Consider the following 19,279-nt stretch of genomic DNA (forward strand, 5'->3'; position numbering starts at 1 on the left):
AAGATGTTAGAAATTCAGAACAGATTACAAAACTGCATTGCCATCAGTCCCTTGCTAGAGGCTCAGCACTGATTGACGCTTTCACTGGCTGCTATTACCTTGTTACTTGTATTTATTTGTAAGCAGTAGAACTTCTTCACTGTGAAAACTGTTTCTTTAGTAGCTTTTATTTATTTTCAGGCTCAACTTTCTGTAGTTTCCTATCATATCTGAAATGACTTCTCTTTTACAATTCTCAGCGATGCTTTCTCTGTCTTAAATGCTATTATTTAAAAAGTACCTGGTAGAGCCAGGCAAATATCTTCTCTTCAGGCTTTTGAAAAAGACATGTACCTTGAGCTAATACATCCTGAAAGTGATTTTTGCAGAGATACAGGTTGTAGCTCTATTTCTATAGTTTCTAGTTCTGTGGCTTCTGGGTTTGTTTTTGTGTGTGTGTGTGAATCATTTATACCAGGATCCCAATGGGTCATTGCTGAAAAGCTGCTTTAAAAATAGGAGTATTTTGATCTTCTAAGAGGCTTGAATGCCTTGTGATTTTTAGTGGAGTTTGAAGCTTTTTCCCCTGCTAAATACATAGTTTGACTCTTGCTATATTTTGTAGCAGGGAAAATAACTGGTTATAATTTATCTTTAATATTATGTACTCAAGTGTGAAACTCCTGGAAAATAGGCGTTCACATAATGCATCACAATTGCAGTCCTCTGCAAGAGGGCCTGAATCTAAGTGTTGTGATGCCATTAATGTAGGTTCTCCCTCAAAGGTACTCTTGACGTGTGAACCGGGCAATGTGAAGGAGGCTTCTTTGCTGCTTACACTTTACCTATTCTAAACTAAACCACTTTACAATCATTAATTATTTGAAAGGGCAGGAGATCATTGAAGCTGCTAGAAAAACACTTCCACCTTGAAATCATGTTCTTAGAATTCTGGGAATAAAGCTCTTGCTGTACAGTCTGAAGCACTGAATTGCTTTTGGGCATAGACAGCTGGAAAAGAGTTGATTGCTAACACTGGATTCTCTTAAAACTACTCTGTTCTTGCTACAACTGAGATGTTCTGTAGTATTCATCACCTTTTCCAGGAATGCTCAATACAACTACGGCATTTTGCAGAGTATCTGAAACATGATAGTGTTGCTGAGGGAGCAGTATGGTTAATACACAGTGAACTGCAGCTTCTTGCTGAGATCATGCCGGACTGCGGACTTTGATTTAAAGGGAGCGGAGTTGCAGTAAGCATTAGTGACTGAAAAGATAGAGTTCTTGCTATTTTTAGTATTTTTTTTTTAATTCTAATTTTGTAGAGTAGGGGGGTAAAAATTGGGGTAAAGTGAAGAGCTAAACTTAAGGTAGAAAAGTCCAGTTCAAGTCTTATCCATGACACTCTTCTGGTAGCAGTAGTGCTGCTATTCCAGCTGCTTGCATGTGTCTGATCAATGGAACTTGAGTCTATTTTTTTTTTTTTTTGACACTTTCCATGTGTTCTCCACAGGATGTAATTCCAAATTTATACAAAAATTACATTGTAGGAATTGCAGTGAAATTCTCTAACACAAGTAAACTGACCTATAATTAACATCAGGTAAAGGCAGTCATGAAAAGATTATACGGTGATTATTTACCCTTTGGCATTTACCTTTGAGCACACCGAATATGCACAGCAGCAGGAGGTTGCTGTGCTGAGTTGCAGAGAATGGATGAAGCTTTATGTTGGACTAATGTTGTGACAGTGCAGTAGTGATCTTATGGTGTATTCTCAAGGATATATGGTGAAGTCTTAATTGTCTTTAAACTTGGCATTGATTAGTCTCAAACTGTGACTTATGGCATGGATGATCTTTACCCTGTTTAAGTTTCCTGCTGGTGTTACTGATTTTACAGAGGGTGACACTGGATGTTGGGTGTAGTCATAGTCCTTTCACAGTTTTAAAATCTTGCAAGCTAAACAGGGGTGAGCCTGGGAACAGGCACTTACTATTCATAATGGTATTGTATTCATGCCTCAACATGGTGTTACAGAATGGTATTAAGATGCTAGAGATGCCATTTTAGAGTTGTAGGGAAGTTTTTTGCAATTTGCTGAGCAAATAAGCATTGTCACCTTGTCACTCCTAAAGAGAGGTGCTTTTGATCTCCGTTGCCTTTTTCTACTGGGAAAAGTAACTCAATACAACAGACAGAGTAATAACCTTCCTGTTATTAAATTTGAATAAATTACAGGTAAGAAGTCTTTAGGTTCCTGAGTTGTCTTGCTGGTGACTGAACTAGGTAGTTTTGCTGGTAGTGCTTGCAAATCATTTGAGTTGCTCTTTCTTTGGAGCAGTAACAGAGAATACTGCTGTAGTAGGAATGTACTCTTAAGTCAGCATGTTTGAATTGTTTTCAAATGCACACTACTATAGAAGATGTGCAGCTATCCTCTGGACAGGTTGTAATCTAGAGGGGAGAGAGAGGAGGAGTGCAAAATAAAAGGGAAAGATGAAGATTTTTACAACCTTGAGGCAAATGTAGCAGACCTTGAATTTATTCTGGTAGCCATTTATCTTTCCAGATTGAGCTGCACTTTGTCAGTAACAGCAAATCTTCAGTCTGGTTTTTGCAAGGGAAGATTGCTTTGAGAAGGCATAAGGAAACAAGCTAAGTTGATGTTTCCTGCTGTACATTAAAGGGCAATTCCCAAGACCCTTTAGATAGCCCTCACGTTAAAATGAAGATTATTGCTGCCTATCACTTACAGCTTTGCTGTCTCTGCATACAGAGAACAGAGTATGTGTTTTCCCAGCTCCATGGAAATCTCCTCTTCCTCAGTAGTTGTCTACCTGTATTGTAGGAGCTTTGACATTGCTTTTGGAGGTGATCACACTGCTAACATGGTTCGTTTTCACTCGCCATCTTTCTCTTAATATGCTGCTCTATTTATAGCATTTATCCTAACTATGCATGTTGTACACACGGGTGATGTAGATACAACATATATTATTTGGTGGGTTGTGTTACATAGCATAGTCTAGTATGGAGGGAGAAAATCAGAACAGACCCACACACTGAATTGCATCTCTGTTGTAAAACCATGTGGCCATGTGGTTGTCTGTCTTGACAAGTAGCATTCAGCGCTATGCTGTCTGGATTCAAGTTCATAGCAGGGTACTACGTGTGCCAGAATCATCAGCGGGGGGAAAATGATGGACTTCCCAGACAGCTGAGAGCTGCAGAGGACGTTTCCAGTGTAACACCTATAGCACCGTCATCGACCAGCTGAACATGTGCTGAATCAAGTTTAGACCCTGCTATAGCAACATAGTTTTCTGACAAGAAGGGCATCCCACTTAGGTAGAGAATAGAAGAAAAATACATACCATGGCAAAAGAACCCTGGTATAATTAAAAACTTTGGAATCCTGCAATGGAAGCCATCTTACAAATGCAGAGTGATTCTGGTGGAAAATAAGAATCATGAGAGAGAACTTCTGTATGCTCATACCCTTCTTTCTCTGTAAGGAAAGGATTCTAGTGAATTATGTGTCTTACCAAAGAGCAGTTCAAGTTAGTAACAGAGCTGGAAGATGTCTCATCTCCTAAGTTTTGTGTTCTCTCAATAACAAGTCAATGGTCTTGTGTTCCCAGTTGAGATTGTTCAGCCTATCCACAGATCTTTTTACTCCGTTCATTCAATTTTTGTCTAACGTAAGTGTATGTTAGCTTTTCACTGACACTGTTTCATGTTGGAGTTTGGAGAAAGGCACCAGACATCTCCCAGTTCAGATTATACTGATAACTGAACAATAAAACTTTGCTGAGTGTTGATATGTCAAAGTTGTGCTGCTTCCTAAAGTTGTTTATGATGTGAAAATACTGCAGGGAACAGATACGATGATGGTGTAATAAATACCTATGAATAGGGACTACTAATAATAAGCTCAGTTGCCTAGTGACATACCTTTAACTGCAGGTGACATTGAAGTAGGAATTTGGTTTGGGGTTTTTTACTTGTTTGTTTTTGAGGGTTTTGGGTGGTTTTTTTGTCTATAAGTAAAAGAAACAGTGACACAATTCACCTGTTTTTGCATAGTCCAGAACTTGTGCTTTTAACTCTCTCTACTTCAATGCAGTGTTTTCTTTAGAGGAGTAATATTGAGGTTTATAATACAGAGGCATGACTTTGCTGTTACAGTGTCTTTAGCATATTAGTGTCCTAATGAGTGATCTTTAACTTTCATTTGTATTTCATATGGAAATGGTTTTTGGAGGTATTTTCCCCCTCTTCCTTCTGAGCACTTACCTGCCTTGTTTTAAAAAGAAAAATGTTTCATCTGATTTTTTTGTAGTGGTGCTTCCTATTATTCTGCATTCACAGCTGTTGGTTATCAGCAGAGGTCTTTTCATTGGCATGGTGTAACAAACAAGGGAGGGACTTGTGACTTTTTTTGTATTTTAAGGTGCTGTAAAGATGTTGCAAAATGTCTCACTATGGGAGGACTTCAGATCTATGTAATTAAGATGGACACATGCACACCCTGAGTAAAGCAACAGAGAATATAGAAGCGGGGAATGAAAATTGGTTGTGAGCATAGTACATTTTCTCCCATCTTTCTACTATTTCAGTCTGAAAGCTCTGGTAGAAGGATACAAACAGTGGTCATCCAGTGCACCAAACCTTGGGAAGATCCAGAGAACTGCACCTGCTTTTCCAGGATTCACCAGCTTAGCAGAGATGGGTAAAGGAATTCTCTGGACTTTGTATTCTCATCCCCACTTTCATTTGCATTTGAATGAACCTCTCCTTTCCTGACCTTCGCCTGGTACCTTTCAGCAATGTTTTCATTTTGGTGCTATCCATTTTTCTTTTATTCTTTGAAGTAACTACTTTCTACTTCTGGATTTTCTTTTTGTTCACCTCTCTGCTTGTGCCTCTTATCTGTCAAACTAGCAGGTTGCTCTTAATTCCCCTCTAGCTCCATGCTACTTCTCAGCTCCTTTCCTGTTAATGATATTTAGATATGCAGCATGGTTACACCTTCACTTGCAAGGAGAGAACCTTATAATTTCCTACCTCTTGCTCCTCACTCTCAAACATATAAATTTACTCTAGAAGTAAATGAGTTGTAGATGGCTTCTGAAATGCTGTTCTGCAAGTGATCCCAAATAGATTAATGTGTCACTAATTCCTTCCACTTTGATAGTGTTTCCCGTTACTTGTCCCAGCCTATCTGCTTTGGAGACAATAACCTGTGAGTATTTGACAGTTGGTGAATGATGCTTGCGATAAGGACAGTTGCGTCTTCTGAGGAGAAGCTTATTTTCATGTGTACTTGTAAGAGAGTGAAATTTGCTGGTGAAAATATTACATCCATGCAAAGTCTGTTTTCATTTGCTTTCCAGATGATGAAGACAGTGAATGTCTTAATGGGGAGGGCAAAGTGCACCCTTCACCTGGGCACAATCAGTCGTACCTCTGCATCCCCTTTCAGAAGAATGATGACTGGGATGGTCCTTCTAGTGATGCCAATGAGGAGTCCACCCCTGTGAACTCTGCTACTAGTACCCCACAGCTGACACCCACCAACAGCCTCAAACGTAGTGGCTCCCACCACAAACGATGTGAGGTTGCATTGCTTGGCTGTGGAGCTGTGCTAGCTGCTGCAGGCCTGGGGTTTGACCTGTTAGAAGCTGGGAAGTGTCAGCTGCTGATTGAGGAGGAGCCAGAGGCACCCAAGGAAGAGAAGAAGAAGCGTGACAGCATTTTCCAGCGAGCTGGACGCCCACGCAGGAGCACTAGTCCACCTTCACGAAAGATCTTCAAGAAGGAGGATCCCATGTTGTTGCTAGGCGAACCATCCACATCCCTCACCCTTCTTTCCCTGTCTTCCATTTCCGAATGTAATTCCACCCGGTCCCTGCTGCGCTCAGACAGTGATGAGATTGTGGTGTATGAAATGCCTGTCAGCCCAGTGACAGTCAAGGCTCCCTTGCCAGCCATTACCAACCCACTAGTCAATGTCCAGATTGAGAGGTTCAAACAAGACCCCAACCAGTCCCTGACTCCCACACATGTGACGGTCTCTTCCCACACCCAGCAAAGCGGGCACAGGCGCACACCTTCTGATGGGGCCATCAAAGGGAGTGGACTAGTTGTCAATGGGTGCCCAACCAGTGGATGCCCTTCCAGTAGCTGTTTAACTGGAGCACTGGGAGCAGGTAGGTTTTCAGCCATCTTCCTTTTCCTCTTCAGAATAAAGACCCAAACAGTATAATTACTTGTTAGGAGGTAAGCATGTTGCTTATACAGCATCCATTGTGACAGCCAGCCCACAAGAAGAGCTTATGGATGCTGTCTTACATGAATAATGAACAGAATAATGCAGTAATGGCCTCTGTTCCGGCATCTCTGCACTAAGGAACCCCTTCTGCTCCCCTGTGCTGTGAGGCAGAGCATATTGCTGTTTCTTAGACAATGATGGTATCAAAGTACAAGTATTATGCATTTTTAGCAGTTCTTCCCGTTTCCATCTCCATTGCCTTTATACACTTGTTTGTATTGCTGTTACACTTTCAAAGTAAATTCTGATCTTTAAGGCAGTGAAGACTGGATCTCTAAAGCAGTTTGGGGTTGTGCTACTGTTGCTCTTAGTCCCTTGCAAGCAAGAGGGACCTTCCTATGTAGGCAGTGTTATCACTGATGCAGTCTTTAGGAGTGGCTGTGACTTTAACTTAGAAAATGCTTTCCTGTTTTCTTGCCCTAGTAATTCAGAGGGGAAAAAAAGGACTAGAATAATAATCAGAATCTGATTTAATTAGACTTCTCCCAATGGTAACACAAAATGTGAGGTTGTCTGTTGAATGGCAGTCTGCAGTAAAATGTGGGTTAATGCAGCTGAGAATACTAATTAAAACGGTATTCATGAAAATTTAAAAGTTATGTTGTGTTTATTAGTAAAAAAAACCCAAAAAACAAACCCACCAAAACACCAGCCCTCACGTCTAAATTAAAACAAATCAGGAGTTGTCCACAGTAGGTAGTCTTAAATGGCTCTTCTAGAAGGTTGGTCCTGCTCACTGCGAACAGGTGTCATATCCTGCTGTGCAAGTGTCTCCCTGATCCATTCAAGCCGTTAATGGGTATTGTTCCCTCCAAAGGATCTGGAGAGTCCTCACCTCTGGTAGGAGGTCAAATGCATGCTCTCCAGTCTGAAAACTGAAGAAAGCAAATGAGAGAATGAACAAAGCTGCCTGCTTGTGCTAGATCAGTGAAACAGGTGTCTTGCAGCGTGTTGAGGACAGTGTAGGGATAAAGAAGCCAGTTATTCTGGTGTAGTCTTGAAGATACGGAGTATGTATATTCTGAATGGAGGCTTTCTGCTTTGAAAATGTTTTTTCGCGGTGTACAATAAACTAAGATCTGTTGGAACCGTTTGGCAGTGACATCTAACATGTTTCCCTCTTCTCTTACATTCTCTGTTTTGGGTAGGTGTATTAAAAACACCTAGTCCAAGTAGAGATCCCAATGAGGTCCCTCGCCTGCCAGACCCCAACCTTGTTTTTCCTCCAGCTCCGAGACGATGGAATGCACAGCAGGACCCCACACTGGAAAGACCCAAAACATTGGAGTTCCTGCCCCGGCCACGTCCTGCAGCCAGCCGGCAGCGGCTTGATCCCTGGTGGTTTGTGTCACCCAGCAATGCCAAGGGTGAATCTTCTGCCAACAGTTCAAGTACTGATACTCCAAGCAATCTGGACTCTTGTTTTGCTAGTAGCAGCAGCACTGTAGAAGAGAGACCTGGACTGCCTGCACTGCTTCCTTTCCAGGTGGGTCTTCCTGTAGAGGAGCGGACACTGTTGGACATAGATGCTGAGGGGCAGAGCCAGGACAGCACCATTCCGCTATGCAGAAGTGAACTTAACACACACAAACCTGCAGCATATGAACTCAAGCAAGAATTCTGGTCTTAGTATGAAATCCACTGGGGACAGCAAGCCCCTCTAAATTCAATCCTACTTTTTGCACTGAGAATGCACTTTGAAGACAGATGAGATGGAGGGATGCTACAGAGATCATATGGTGCTGCCTCTGCTGAAGATGTGGTGTTCAACTGCCTGATTTTTATCTGCAGTTGAATGAAACTTGACAACTCTGAGCTGCTGACTTTTGCTGTGGGGTTTTTTTTCTGTAGTCTTCCCTGCCCTCTTACTGCAGTTTGAATCTGCAATGAGCTAAAATTATCATATCAAAGTCTTTGTAACTGACCTTGTAGGATTTGGCACTTGCAGTAAGTATGATATCTATCCTGGTATTAATCAGTATTTTCAGAACTCAAATATTACACTACAGCAGACACCAGTGTTTGATGTTTTCCCAAGGGATCCAGGACAGAAACAAGTAAATATCTGGAGACTACCTTCTCTGAAATGTATTCAGATCATTAGATAGACCTGGGAATCACGGTGCCCCCCCCACTGAAGGAGCAGAAGTAGATATGTTAGAATCACTTGTCCTCTTTTGCTCATGTGATAGTGCAAGGTGGAACGGATTGCAGAGGAAGGGCATGGCATCTCCACTGATGGAGGTCCTTGAGAACAGACTAACTAGACTGTTGGGAACAAGTAGGTGTAGTTGATCCTGGCTTCAAGGCAGGTTGGATGGACTTCAGTGATCTCGAGGTCCCTCTTGGCCCTGTTTTTCTATGACCCTGTGCTTTCAAAAAGATGAAGACATATGATATGGCTGTTTACTCTAGCTTGTTTTTTTGTTTCAAACTTTGGTTCCATCGGTTTCCTTTTCCTGCCCCCTGTATCTCAGACTCATAGTCAAGCTGCCTTAGCTTTGGGAAGGGGATTAGCAGGAAGTCTTTCTTTAAAGTTGGGCTGACTTGCAGAAGTAAGTTATGTGTACCTCTTTTTTTTTTTTTCTTTTTTTTTCTTTTCCTTCCTGTTTTTTTCTCCTTTCTTTTGCTTTTTAGGAGTGGCTCTTGAAACTCAAGACTGTTTTTATGCACACTGATGCTTGTTTAAGGCTCTTTTTGAAATAGAGGCTTGTGAGTAGCTGGATTGTGCAAACTGGAATCGGAACATCTGGATTCTGTTTTATTTTGTCACTGACTCACTGTGTGACCTTCGGCAAATAATGTAACCTCTGTGCCTGAATTTCCCCATCTGTAAATAATAGGAATAATACCTACCTCACAGCGGGAGGGATTGGGACATGAAATAGGTATAGAGTGAGTGAAAGGCACTATAGACTTGTAAAACTTTATTCTTGTTCAAATATGTAAAAACTCCTAACTCTGGAGCTAGAACAGACCCCTGTCTTGAAGGAGGAAGTCACACAAATAGGGTGTGCCTGTGCTCACAGTTTTCTGTACAGAGGCTACAAGTGTGTCTGTGCCTCTACAGATATACCTTACTGGCTTTAATGAGATCTTCACTCTTCCCCGGTTTTGGCATTACAAATAAGGGATGCGGTCTTTATATGAGTGTAGCAGGGTAGTCTGCTTTATTGCAGGGTTCAGCGTATCTGCTTGCTCATTTTGTTAATCTGCTGACCATTTGGGTACAGATAACTGATTTGACTGCTGCCAGTACAGTGCTCAACCTGTGTTAGGGCGGTCCAGTCCTGTTGTGAGGGCAGTGTAGCTGAATACTTTCTTGCAGCTGTCAGCGCAGAGAACCTGTGTGTTTAGGTGTTTGTAACCTGATGTTAAAAACCAGCATGTGTGGGGAAGTACTGTACTTAAAGATTTTTAATTCTGTTTGAGGGCTAAAACCAGCATGTTGCCATTAGTCAAGTGCACCCATTTTTTCAAGCAGTTACAGTATGTTTTTGTGTAGAAAGGTCACACATTTCTTTTTATCACATTCCATGAAACATATTTAAATGGCAGAACTACTTTTTGCTGCCTTCCCCTTGAGTACTCCAGAGCTATCCTTAATGGTGCTACACTATCTGCTGAACCTGGATGGACTATTGACTTTGTAGGCAAGGTATTCTGATGTAGGGCTAAGATACTTTAAAAAGAAAACTTATATTTCTGACACTTCTGTTAAATGTAGACCTTTAGCATTATTGATATCTTAAGTGTTCATGTCTTTGCTTTCCATTTCTGAAAACTTACCTTGTGATCCAGAGACTTAAAAAAAAAAGCAAAACCCACCCAACAAATGGTTAATTTTGATTGTGCTGTAGAAACAAGCTCAAGGAAAGCCCAATCAGAGGTTGTGTCATAGGGACTTAAAAGCAGGAGATTAAAACTATAGTTTTTCGTAGCCTCCCTTAACATTTAAAAAAGTCTCATACGAAACTGCATCAGCTGTTCTGAAATGTAATGTTTTCTATCTAAAAAGTATCCTTACAAACGTCATAAGTAGCATCATCTACACTGCAAAGATGTCACCTGGAATAGCTCCATTCAAACAGAAATCTCTTAAATCCATTTACTTGCATGGAATGCGAGGTTACCTTTCTAGGTCACACTGTTTTAACTTCATCCACTAAACTTCGATAGTTGGCCGGCTGCTTTCACCAATTGAACCGTAAGGTTTCTGTCAAGTTCCCAGCAGGCAAGGCAGCTGTAGAGGCAAGTTGTTCTGTCACCTCTTTTACTTAGGAAAGTTGAGGATGAAGTCTCAAAACCCCTTCCTCCTTCCCTTTTTAGATAACCGTTTGGTGAAAGTGGTGTGTAGCTGACCTGTTAGAAGTATTTTGCTCTGAAGAGCATCTTCCCTAACACCAAATGGATGTTGCTGCATTAAAGGAACTAGGCAGGACAGATAACAAGGATTCAAGGACCCAGATCAGGGTTTCCAATGTAGATGTTCTCTATTACAAAGCTGCTAGAAAGACTAGGTAAAAGTATGATGTTTGGGGTGTGTTTGTGTCTTTTTTTTTTTTTTTTTTTAAAACATTACTTGGATGCAATTATCTTCATTGAATCTAGCATTTGAAAGAAAATGAGGTAGCCTTTGAACATCAGCCTGTAACTGTCTTCTAGGTAGGAGCCCTGTGGCTAACCTGAGGTATCAGGCAAGAGTTAGTTGTAGAAACAAAGCTATTTGCTTTAGCAGGTGGTGGGGTATTCTCTGACAGGTGGAGGGGGCTCTCAAGGCAAAGGGTTGTCAGGTGTTCTACTTTCTGCATCCCAGAAGCTGTTGCAGCTGGTGTCCTGAGGCCCAGAGGCTGTGTGCACGTTTAAGCTAGCTCATAACTCTTCCTGTATCCATCTATCCCATCCTGGCTTGATTTCTCTACTTCCTTAATCTGTTGAGTTTTTTTCCTTCCCAGTTTTGGGAGCTTAGGTCCTCCAAATCTCCAAAGGAGTGCTTGACTGTAGTCCGCTAGATACTGAGAAGATAGAAGCCTGTCAGCTCACAAATCTTTTGTTCTACTAGTTACTAATATTTCCATTTGTCAGGGAGACAAAAGTTTCAGAATATTGTTGATTGACATAACTTTCTAGCAGTTTTTGAAGAAGATGGTGAAAATCTTGCTATAAAAAAATTGTAATAAATGTATTATTTCCTAAATATCTGAATAAGTTACACTTTTCTTTTTCTCTGAGAAAAAGAAGAAACAGGTAACAGGAGAGCACAGAATTACTGAGCAGTCTAAAACATAATGACAGAAGAATGGGATAAACTCTGTTAAAGTAATTACAGGGCTCACAAAGAGGAAATGACAAATTTTTAATGGATAGTTATAGTAGTAATATTGCAGAGATAAGTTTTTCTGGTCTGGAAATACATATGTATTTCCTTTTAGTCAGCTGGCAATGTGTGTCACTAATTTATGTAACTCATGTACTGATTTAGGAAACGGAAACAAGTTTGCCAGCCCTTCAAAATATGCTATCCTTGGAGCCTGTTTGTTTTTCCTGTAAAACTGGGGCGAAAGCATAGATGTAGCAACCAGTGCAAAAAATGACAATTCTTTTTAATAAATTTTGGCTGGTTTCACAGAAATTGAGTGTGGGACAAGTAAAGAAAGCTTTTGTGTCAAAACTAAGTTGATAAGTTACAGATTATTTTTATTTTCCTAATACTGTTGCTTCCTATGGACTGCGCAATGCTCTGTTTTGCCAGCAAGTAGGTCTTACCTCTTTCCAATCCTTTCCAAAGGTACAAATTAAGGTTTTGTAGGGTTTTTTCTCCTTTAAATTATTTTTGCAGTGGGTTGATGTTCAGTATAGGGCAGGGAACCTCAGTGAAAATATTCTTTTTGTAATGGTTTTCTAACAGAATGAGTATTTACAAAGTGAATTTTTCATCATTGATGTGGAAAAACCTGGGCTGGTTTGGCATGCTTTTATGTTGAACTATTTTTCTGTACCTCTAGGAATGGGAGTAGTTGCCTTCCTCTTCATAGCATGCTGTTACTTTACGACTTTATGGACAGTACTGCATAAAGATGTTGCTTCTGTTTGTCATGAAACTGGCTACCTCTCATTTGGCTGGAGGTGAGGCAGTAATGGGCAAGTAAAGAAAGGTCTTTGCCATCAGGAGTGTCCTGTCAAACAGAAAATAACAGGAAGCCTCCCATCCTGAGTCACTTTTCTATCTTGAGCTTAACTTTTATTTGAAACTTAATTCATCTCTGTGGGATGGTATGGGAGTTGGGGTCCCATTAGATGTATGGAACCAAACCTAACACTGTATCCCAAAATGCAATGATAGCCTGTTACTTTTGTAAGAAATTTTAAGCTAATATTAATGTGTGTGTTTCTTCTGGGTTTTTTGAAACCTTTCTTCTTGGAAAAAGCGCTTATTGCTTTCTAACCTTTTCCATGCATTTTGGAAATACTCTCATAAACTCTTACCAACTCTGGCAAATAAGGAGGCTTGTCTTGCACAGTGATACGGCTCTTCCTTTTGGCTTCACTTTTTTTAGTATGAAACAAGGATGCCTGTGTTTGCAAATGAAGATTTCTGATCCTTTTCCTGTTGCTGCAGAACAGTTTCATAGCTTCCATATGTATAACTCACTTAAGGCTATAATTTGGGTAAAACTGGACATCAAGAGCGAGAGGATAGGCATGTGTTAAAACATACTTGCAAACAAATAAATATAACATGTATGTACAAAGAGAACCAAAACATACTCATGCTGTCACAGAGAATACCATTCAGACTTCATAAACCTTTCGTTGATCATATAATTAAGATATTTTTAGGAAAGAATGCCTTCCTATGTTTTTCTGTGAAGTTTCCTATTTTAAGACTAAAATATGGTGGTTTGCACAGCCAGTGGTATTGTATCTAGCTGGACAGAAAGGATCTTTTAACCAAATGTCTGTCTTTTTTTCTCTTTTTCCAGTCCAGTTTGTGGTTTAGATTTTTTTTGTGTGATTAACAAACAGGAGTCTCAAGAAGAACTTATGTTTATTGTTTCCTCAGCCCTACTTACACAGTTTTGTGAGATAGTATGGAAATGCATTTATGACTTATTCTCCTGCTCCTTCTATTGAACACACTAGTAGAAAATCAGATGCTGCAGTTTAAATGTGCATTTGCTTTTGTTTTTTCTCATGCTCAGCTTTTTTAGGCAGCTTTGCCATTGGTCAGAGATGAATAGAGTTTCTGAAATTACCTACATCAGCTTTATTTTTGTGTGTTAAAAACAGTAATTCCCAGGCTAAGAGGTACGTGTGCTTGACTGAAAGGTAATTTGCCACTGGTGACAGGGTGGTGAATCTGATGTAGCTACCAGAATTATTTCTCTCTAGGAAGAATCTCAAGTCTTTTTGCAGCTGGAAAGTCTTAAGCATTTCATCAGTGTTTGTATACAAGAAATGCATTTCATCTCCTTCTGTACATGAGTGAAAAAAAATAATCTTTTCTTTCTTTGATTCTAAATGACCAGGAACATAATTTTCCGACTGAGAATGGCTTCTTGGAGTTTTTGGGATTTTGTTGATTTTATGTTTTTCTAAGCCTGTAAAATATATATATATATTTGTTAGATGCATCATGTATTCCTAGGTGCCTTCCATCTCACATGCCTCCTTGCTAGGGCCTGAGGTTTTTTGGAGGGAACTCCTGGTTGTAGCTTTCAGTACTGTAGTGTTCTTCACACATCAGGCCAGATACCAGCACAGTAAACATTTTGCATCCTCCCATTTACCGATGCGTGTACACCCCTGAGGAAAGAAGTGCGCTATCACTGGCTCTCCTTATCTCTCTGCCTCTATCCCATCTTTATCATTTATTAATTCTTGTTAACGATAGTACTTGGGGGCATAAGACAGAAACCAATACATGTTTTAGGTGTGCTTTGACTTAAAATGTTTCCAGGCTAAAAGCTTTATACACACAGCTGGGAGAAGTGCAAGCAGAGTTTGACAGGCAATAGCGAATAAAAAAGTGAAATTATCCTTCTTAATGTAATAAGCAGTCAGAGGACAGAGGGATACTAGCTGCATGGTAATCTCTTGGCATCACAGGTAAGTTAGGTCCTAAAGAAAAAAATGAGGAATGTGTAATTACTTAATTTCTGGTTGGATTGGTTTTATTTTACCCTGAGCTACCTCATTCGTAGAGATGGAATGGGAAGAAAGCATGACTTTGGTAAGAATTACTCTAGGTAGGCAGTTGAGGCTGGAATGATGGGAAGACAGAGGCAAACACTTATATTTGGCTCTTTGACATACAGATTCCTGATGGAAAAATAAAACCAGCAATTCTGTTTTATAAGTTAAGATTATACTTGCTTTTAATATGTATGTTTCCAAAATAAATAAGAAATGACAAGGCAGGGCATTATTTTTGATGGTTTCTGACCTGTGGAAGAGCTGATTGTCCACAGACCAAAAGGTGGTGATTTTGTATTGGTCACTACTGCTTTTAGAAGTGAAGGTCTGTTTTTTGAAAACAGATGATTTTTTTTTTTTAAATAATCTCATGTGCTCTTAAAGTGGACCTACACACAATCCCGATTGTTTCCTTGTATTTGCAGTATTGTTTTCCTAACGTATCAGATCCTAATACAGTCTATACTGTATCTGGATGCTAATAATGTGCAGGCAGCCCAATGTAGCTCATGTTAAGAAACCGTGACATATTTTTAGTGTATAGTGTTGTGGATTTATAAGCTCAGCTTGAAGTAGGCTACTGTTAGGTCTGTAGCTGGTGGGTCAGATGGATGCAAAGCTAGAAAAAGGGGGCTTAGAACAAATCTCAGGAGGAATGCCAAAGTTTTATTTGCTTAAAACAAATTATTTGAAAAATAATCGGGGTGGGGACGGGCAAGGCCCTTCCTTATTCAGAAATACTTTCCTATGATCTTGTCCATGCTCAAATTTTAGCTTCCAGGGCAGCTAGCAAGATCCTACATGGCGTTTAAAAGTTGTTGGCTGAACCCCCAAAATAAGACCAGAATAATGCATTTCATATATGCTGTTTCAAAGCCATTGATACAGTCTCCCTGTTCTTGATTGTTCCAGTTTAGCATTTCTCAAGAACAGATGCTGAGGTTGGGTAAAGTTAACCTCCTTGTCTTGAAGAGACATATATGGGTCTGAGAAAGAAGAAACATTTTTTTTAGCTGTGTCCTGATGCTTTTGTGTCTTGCTGTCTGAACAGTGGAGGTTATAATGGAGCAGGAAGGCATGCTGGTGTTTTTCCAAGCTTCGCTGATAAGAATGCTGCTAACAGCAGATTTCAGTATCTAAATTAACAAGTTCTTTGGGAGCCGTTGTACTTGTTTCTCTGCATTGAGTTTCAGAACAAACCTGGCCTCTGATTACTGTTTGGCATAGCTCAGTTGCACCCTGAGCTGCTTGAGGTTAACTATATCTGAAGGAGAACTGAGCTTCTTCCTTGGGTTTTTCTGGAATTTGTGAACGTGACCACTTCTCAACTTGGGTTACTTGGATGTGGCCACTTCTCAACTTGGATAATGTGTTTTCTCCCCGTCTGTATCACAAAATGAGTTGTCACCCAGGACTGATGGCCCAGATACTCATAGTAGGCTTGCTCTGTCTTGCATGCTTCAGTGAACAGCTCTTACAACGTCGGCAAGGTTAGCGTTTGTATCTGAACAGGGCCGCTGATACCTCTGAGCTGACTTTTCACGCTGTATCTCAAGCAGGCATTAGTGTGTCAGTTCTACCATTGCTCTGTTTTCAAGGTTACCGTGACAACCATAACATCCAGACATCCTAGACTTTCAAGTGTAAAGCTGGCGGGGCGAGGAAGAAAACATGAGTGTGTGCCAGTTGAACAGTTGAGTTTGGCCAGTGCTGTTTGCAGAGTGAAATCTGTTCCTGTGCAACCCAGGTCTGTTTGGGGGATGGCTAAATTCAGTAGTATGTATCTAAATCCCCTTAAAGTCAGTAGGCACCAGTGCCCGTGTTTGGTAGTTATAAGAAACCACATAAAGCCAAGACCGCTTAGTAGTAAAATTTCATATTTAGGGTAATCTTTCTCATTAGAAGGGAAGAGGCCTCAATTCAAGAAAGCTCTTCGTCATCCACTTAAACATCACTGAAGTCAGTGGAATGTATCTATCTGTGGGTCAAAATGCACAAGACCCCAAATCAGCAAAGGTCTAAACTGGGGGATTGTGCTGCAGCGATTGATGGTGAAGGACCAGGCTCTGTACTTTGATTGTCAGAGGAAAGAGTCAATTTACCTGAGGAAAGGTAAATTTATCTGGGTGAACGCTGGTTTCATTGCTGACTCCTGTGGCCTTTCCATGACTGCACATGCCATGCCTATTTGACTGCGAATTCTTACCGTAAGCTGGGTAAGCTTTGAGAATGTTTTCTAACACAGGAAGGAAGAGCAGCAACTTCTGCCTTAGCAGATGGCTAGCTGTAAAGGGGCAGTAAGCGGTTCGTGGAGGTTGTATGTGCAAATGGCAGTTTAACCTGAGGCCTTTCTCAGGTGTTTTTTCTTATTTTAAAAATGCATCCCTCCAGGCTGGTAGACAGACCTGACAAGTTCAGCAGTGATCAACATCCGCCACTGTTACTGGAGGTCTAGGGTTCTTGTTTTGTCAGCTGTTGGCACAGCACCTTCTGCTGGTATGTATGATTTTTATGTCATGAATTCAGGACAAGCTGGAAATACCAGATATTTTGCCTGACTTAAGTTGAGAAGCTTATATGGAGTGGGCAGGGCAACAGTGGTGGGAAAATCAGGGAAAATACCTGTGCTTTTAACAATGTCTCTTCTGTGGCTTTGAAAGTCTGAAAATTTCTCAGCCAGAGAATGTATTTCCTCCTTTTTATAAGCTACTTCTTTCTTTTGCCTTATTAATTGTGGATCTGCTCCTGCTTCTATTTAAAGCCAGATGCAAAAATCAGTGACCTGACTTTCCTAGGTACAATGTTGTAAATCTGAAGAACCAGGTGAGTAGATTAGTGCAAGATCATGCCCCCATGTCTGTTCTTTTAAGATACGGGGTAGTTCCTGCTTGTGTTAAAATCACTCTGTGGAGGGTGTTGGGTACTTCATAAGGAACTCCAAACTCTGTAGGACTGGGATTCATCTTACAGCTTCAGTATTTCAGTCTGGTTTTGGAGACCTCTGTGTGTCTTCTCTTCTGTTCATGATGTTCAAAAGTCTGTTGCTATGGAAGTAGCACCTGAAGGTATGTTTTGCCCGAAGAACCTGCAATGAAGCAGTTACATTACATTATTAAGTTACATTAGCAAATGGTAATGTACCCCAGAGTTGAGTAACATAACGGAGGCCACCAAGTTTTTCTTGTTTGTGTGATGAAATGTTGTCAAATTAAGTGATTTGTTGGAGCCTTCCTTTAACTTCTGTACAGCAGTAAGCTTAGAGGAAAAGAAGATTGCATTATTTTTTAAAAGCTTTATTTGTGACCCGGACTTGTTGCCTCTGACCCTCTTGGGCTTAAATAGTTAAATTATATTAATGTCCAGTTTGTTTCACTGTAGGTAACACATCAGCTGAATACTCTTGTGCATAATCTACTGTATCTTTCCTCTGTTCTGTGTCAATGTATTATGTGTATTTGGATTACAGTTCTTTTTTGTATTAAATTATTTTATGTTATAGAACAATATTTAAGCGAAGCAAAGAGCTAATGAAAGTTGTTGGCGTTTTGGGATTTCTTTTCTCTTTGCTCTTTTTTTGGATGTACTGTAAATTGTAAACCAAGGATGCCAAGCAGGCTTGGTTCAATGGCTAAAATTATTGTATTACAGTGTAATGCTGATCTAGGCCTTGTCTCAACACTAGAGCACACAGACTTGAATAAAACTGTTACAAAAGTGATCGTCTTTAGGCCTTGAGTTCTTGGCTTTATGCTTCAAATAGTTTTGAGCACATACTTAAGACTAGCAGTGGCATTACCTTGCTCCAAGGAATTCAGAATTTTTCCCAGTGCCCCAAGAAGTCTATTTTTTTTCTTGGCTAGGTATCTCAGTCCTGATCAGCTGTTCCAGCTCTGGGTCCTCCACAGGGTTTTTGAAATCTGTTTTTGCAAAACCCTGGACAGCTTAGTATCAGCCTTGGCACACGGTACCTGTCTACTAACCCCGTTCTGGCTTTTCTCTGAACAGGGTAATTAATTGCATATCATTTTTATTAAGGTTAATATTTTTGTTCTGTTAGCTCAAGATTTTTCTACTCTTTATTTAGTATCCCAGCCAGACTGAATCTGAATGCCTGGATCTGGAGCTAGTGCTGTAACACGTTTTGTGCATGATGACATTTAACAGATGGTTTAGATTCTTCTGGTGCTGTGCTTTTGTCCCTGCCACATCATTCAGTGAGACAGTTGCTTGAAGAAGGATCTTTCCAAGCTGTCTTTCATCCACTGTTGGTGTGAAAGCCAGAACAGAACAACATCGGTTTGATTCCTAGGTTGTGCTTTTGCTCTTCTCTGCCACCAAGCCATCATTTCACATTTCTCTGCTTTAAGAAATGCAGCTACACTGATGGGACAGTGCACTGCAAGAACTTGAGTTTCATAATTTCCTTTGAAAAGATTTTTCTTTAACATGGGTGTGTGCAAGAAATCCTACACCCTTGCCAGCAGATACAGAGACCAAACAATGTGTACATAGACTAGCTTTCGTCATATATTCTAGTCAGACTGTTGTAGTGATGGTTTTTGTGATAAACTGGAAGGAGAGTGGAAGGAGGCAGTCAGTTAAGTTAGAAATAATAGCATGCAAAACATATCACCTTTTCACTTGTTTTAACACAAGTCTTGCAGTGTTTTATCTTTAAAGCGGTTTTTCCTCTTCCTCTCCCCAAATCCCGCCTGCCTCAAACTGAAACAAATACCTCTCTATCTTCTGTGATTTTTTTTTTTT

The 19,279-nt window shown here is 40.3% G+C and overlaps 1 protein-coding gene across 4 annotated transcripts in view; it reads left to right on the top strand.

The window, feature by feature from the left end:
* Positions 1 to 18,233, top strand: part of MAP3K9 (mitogen-activated protein kinase kinase kinase 9) — a 62,554-nt gene extending 44,321 nt beyond the window's left edge. For 3 of the 4 annotated variants that reach the window (XM_055716020.1, XM_055716023.1, XM_055716024.1), the window contains 3 exons: positions 4,605 to 4,717; positions 5,382 to 6,197; positions 7,468 to 18,233. In XM_055716020.1, the coding sequence (XP_055571995.1) occupies positions 4,605 to 4,717; positions 5,382 to 6,197; positions 7,468 to 7,949 (1,411 nt within the window). In that variant the 3' untranslated portion in view covers positions 7,950 to 18,233. The remainder of the gene's footprint in view (positions 1 to 4,604; positions 4,718 to 5,381; positions 6,198 to 7,467) is intronic. The other variant, XM_055716022.1, reaches the window with a different exon arrangement.
* The last annotated feature ends 1,046 nt before the right edge of the window (positions 18,234 to 19,279 follow it).

The sequence above is a fragment of the Falco cherrug genome, chromosome 7 (assembly GCF_023634085.1).
Source record: "Falco cherrug isolate bFalChe1 chromosome 7, bFalChe1.pri, whole genome shotgun sequence".
NCBI lineage: Eukaryota > Metazoa > Chordata > Aves > Falconiformes > Falconidae > Falco > Falco cherrug.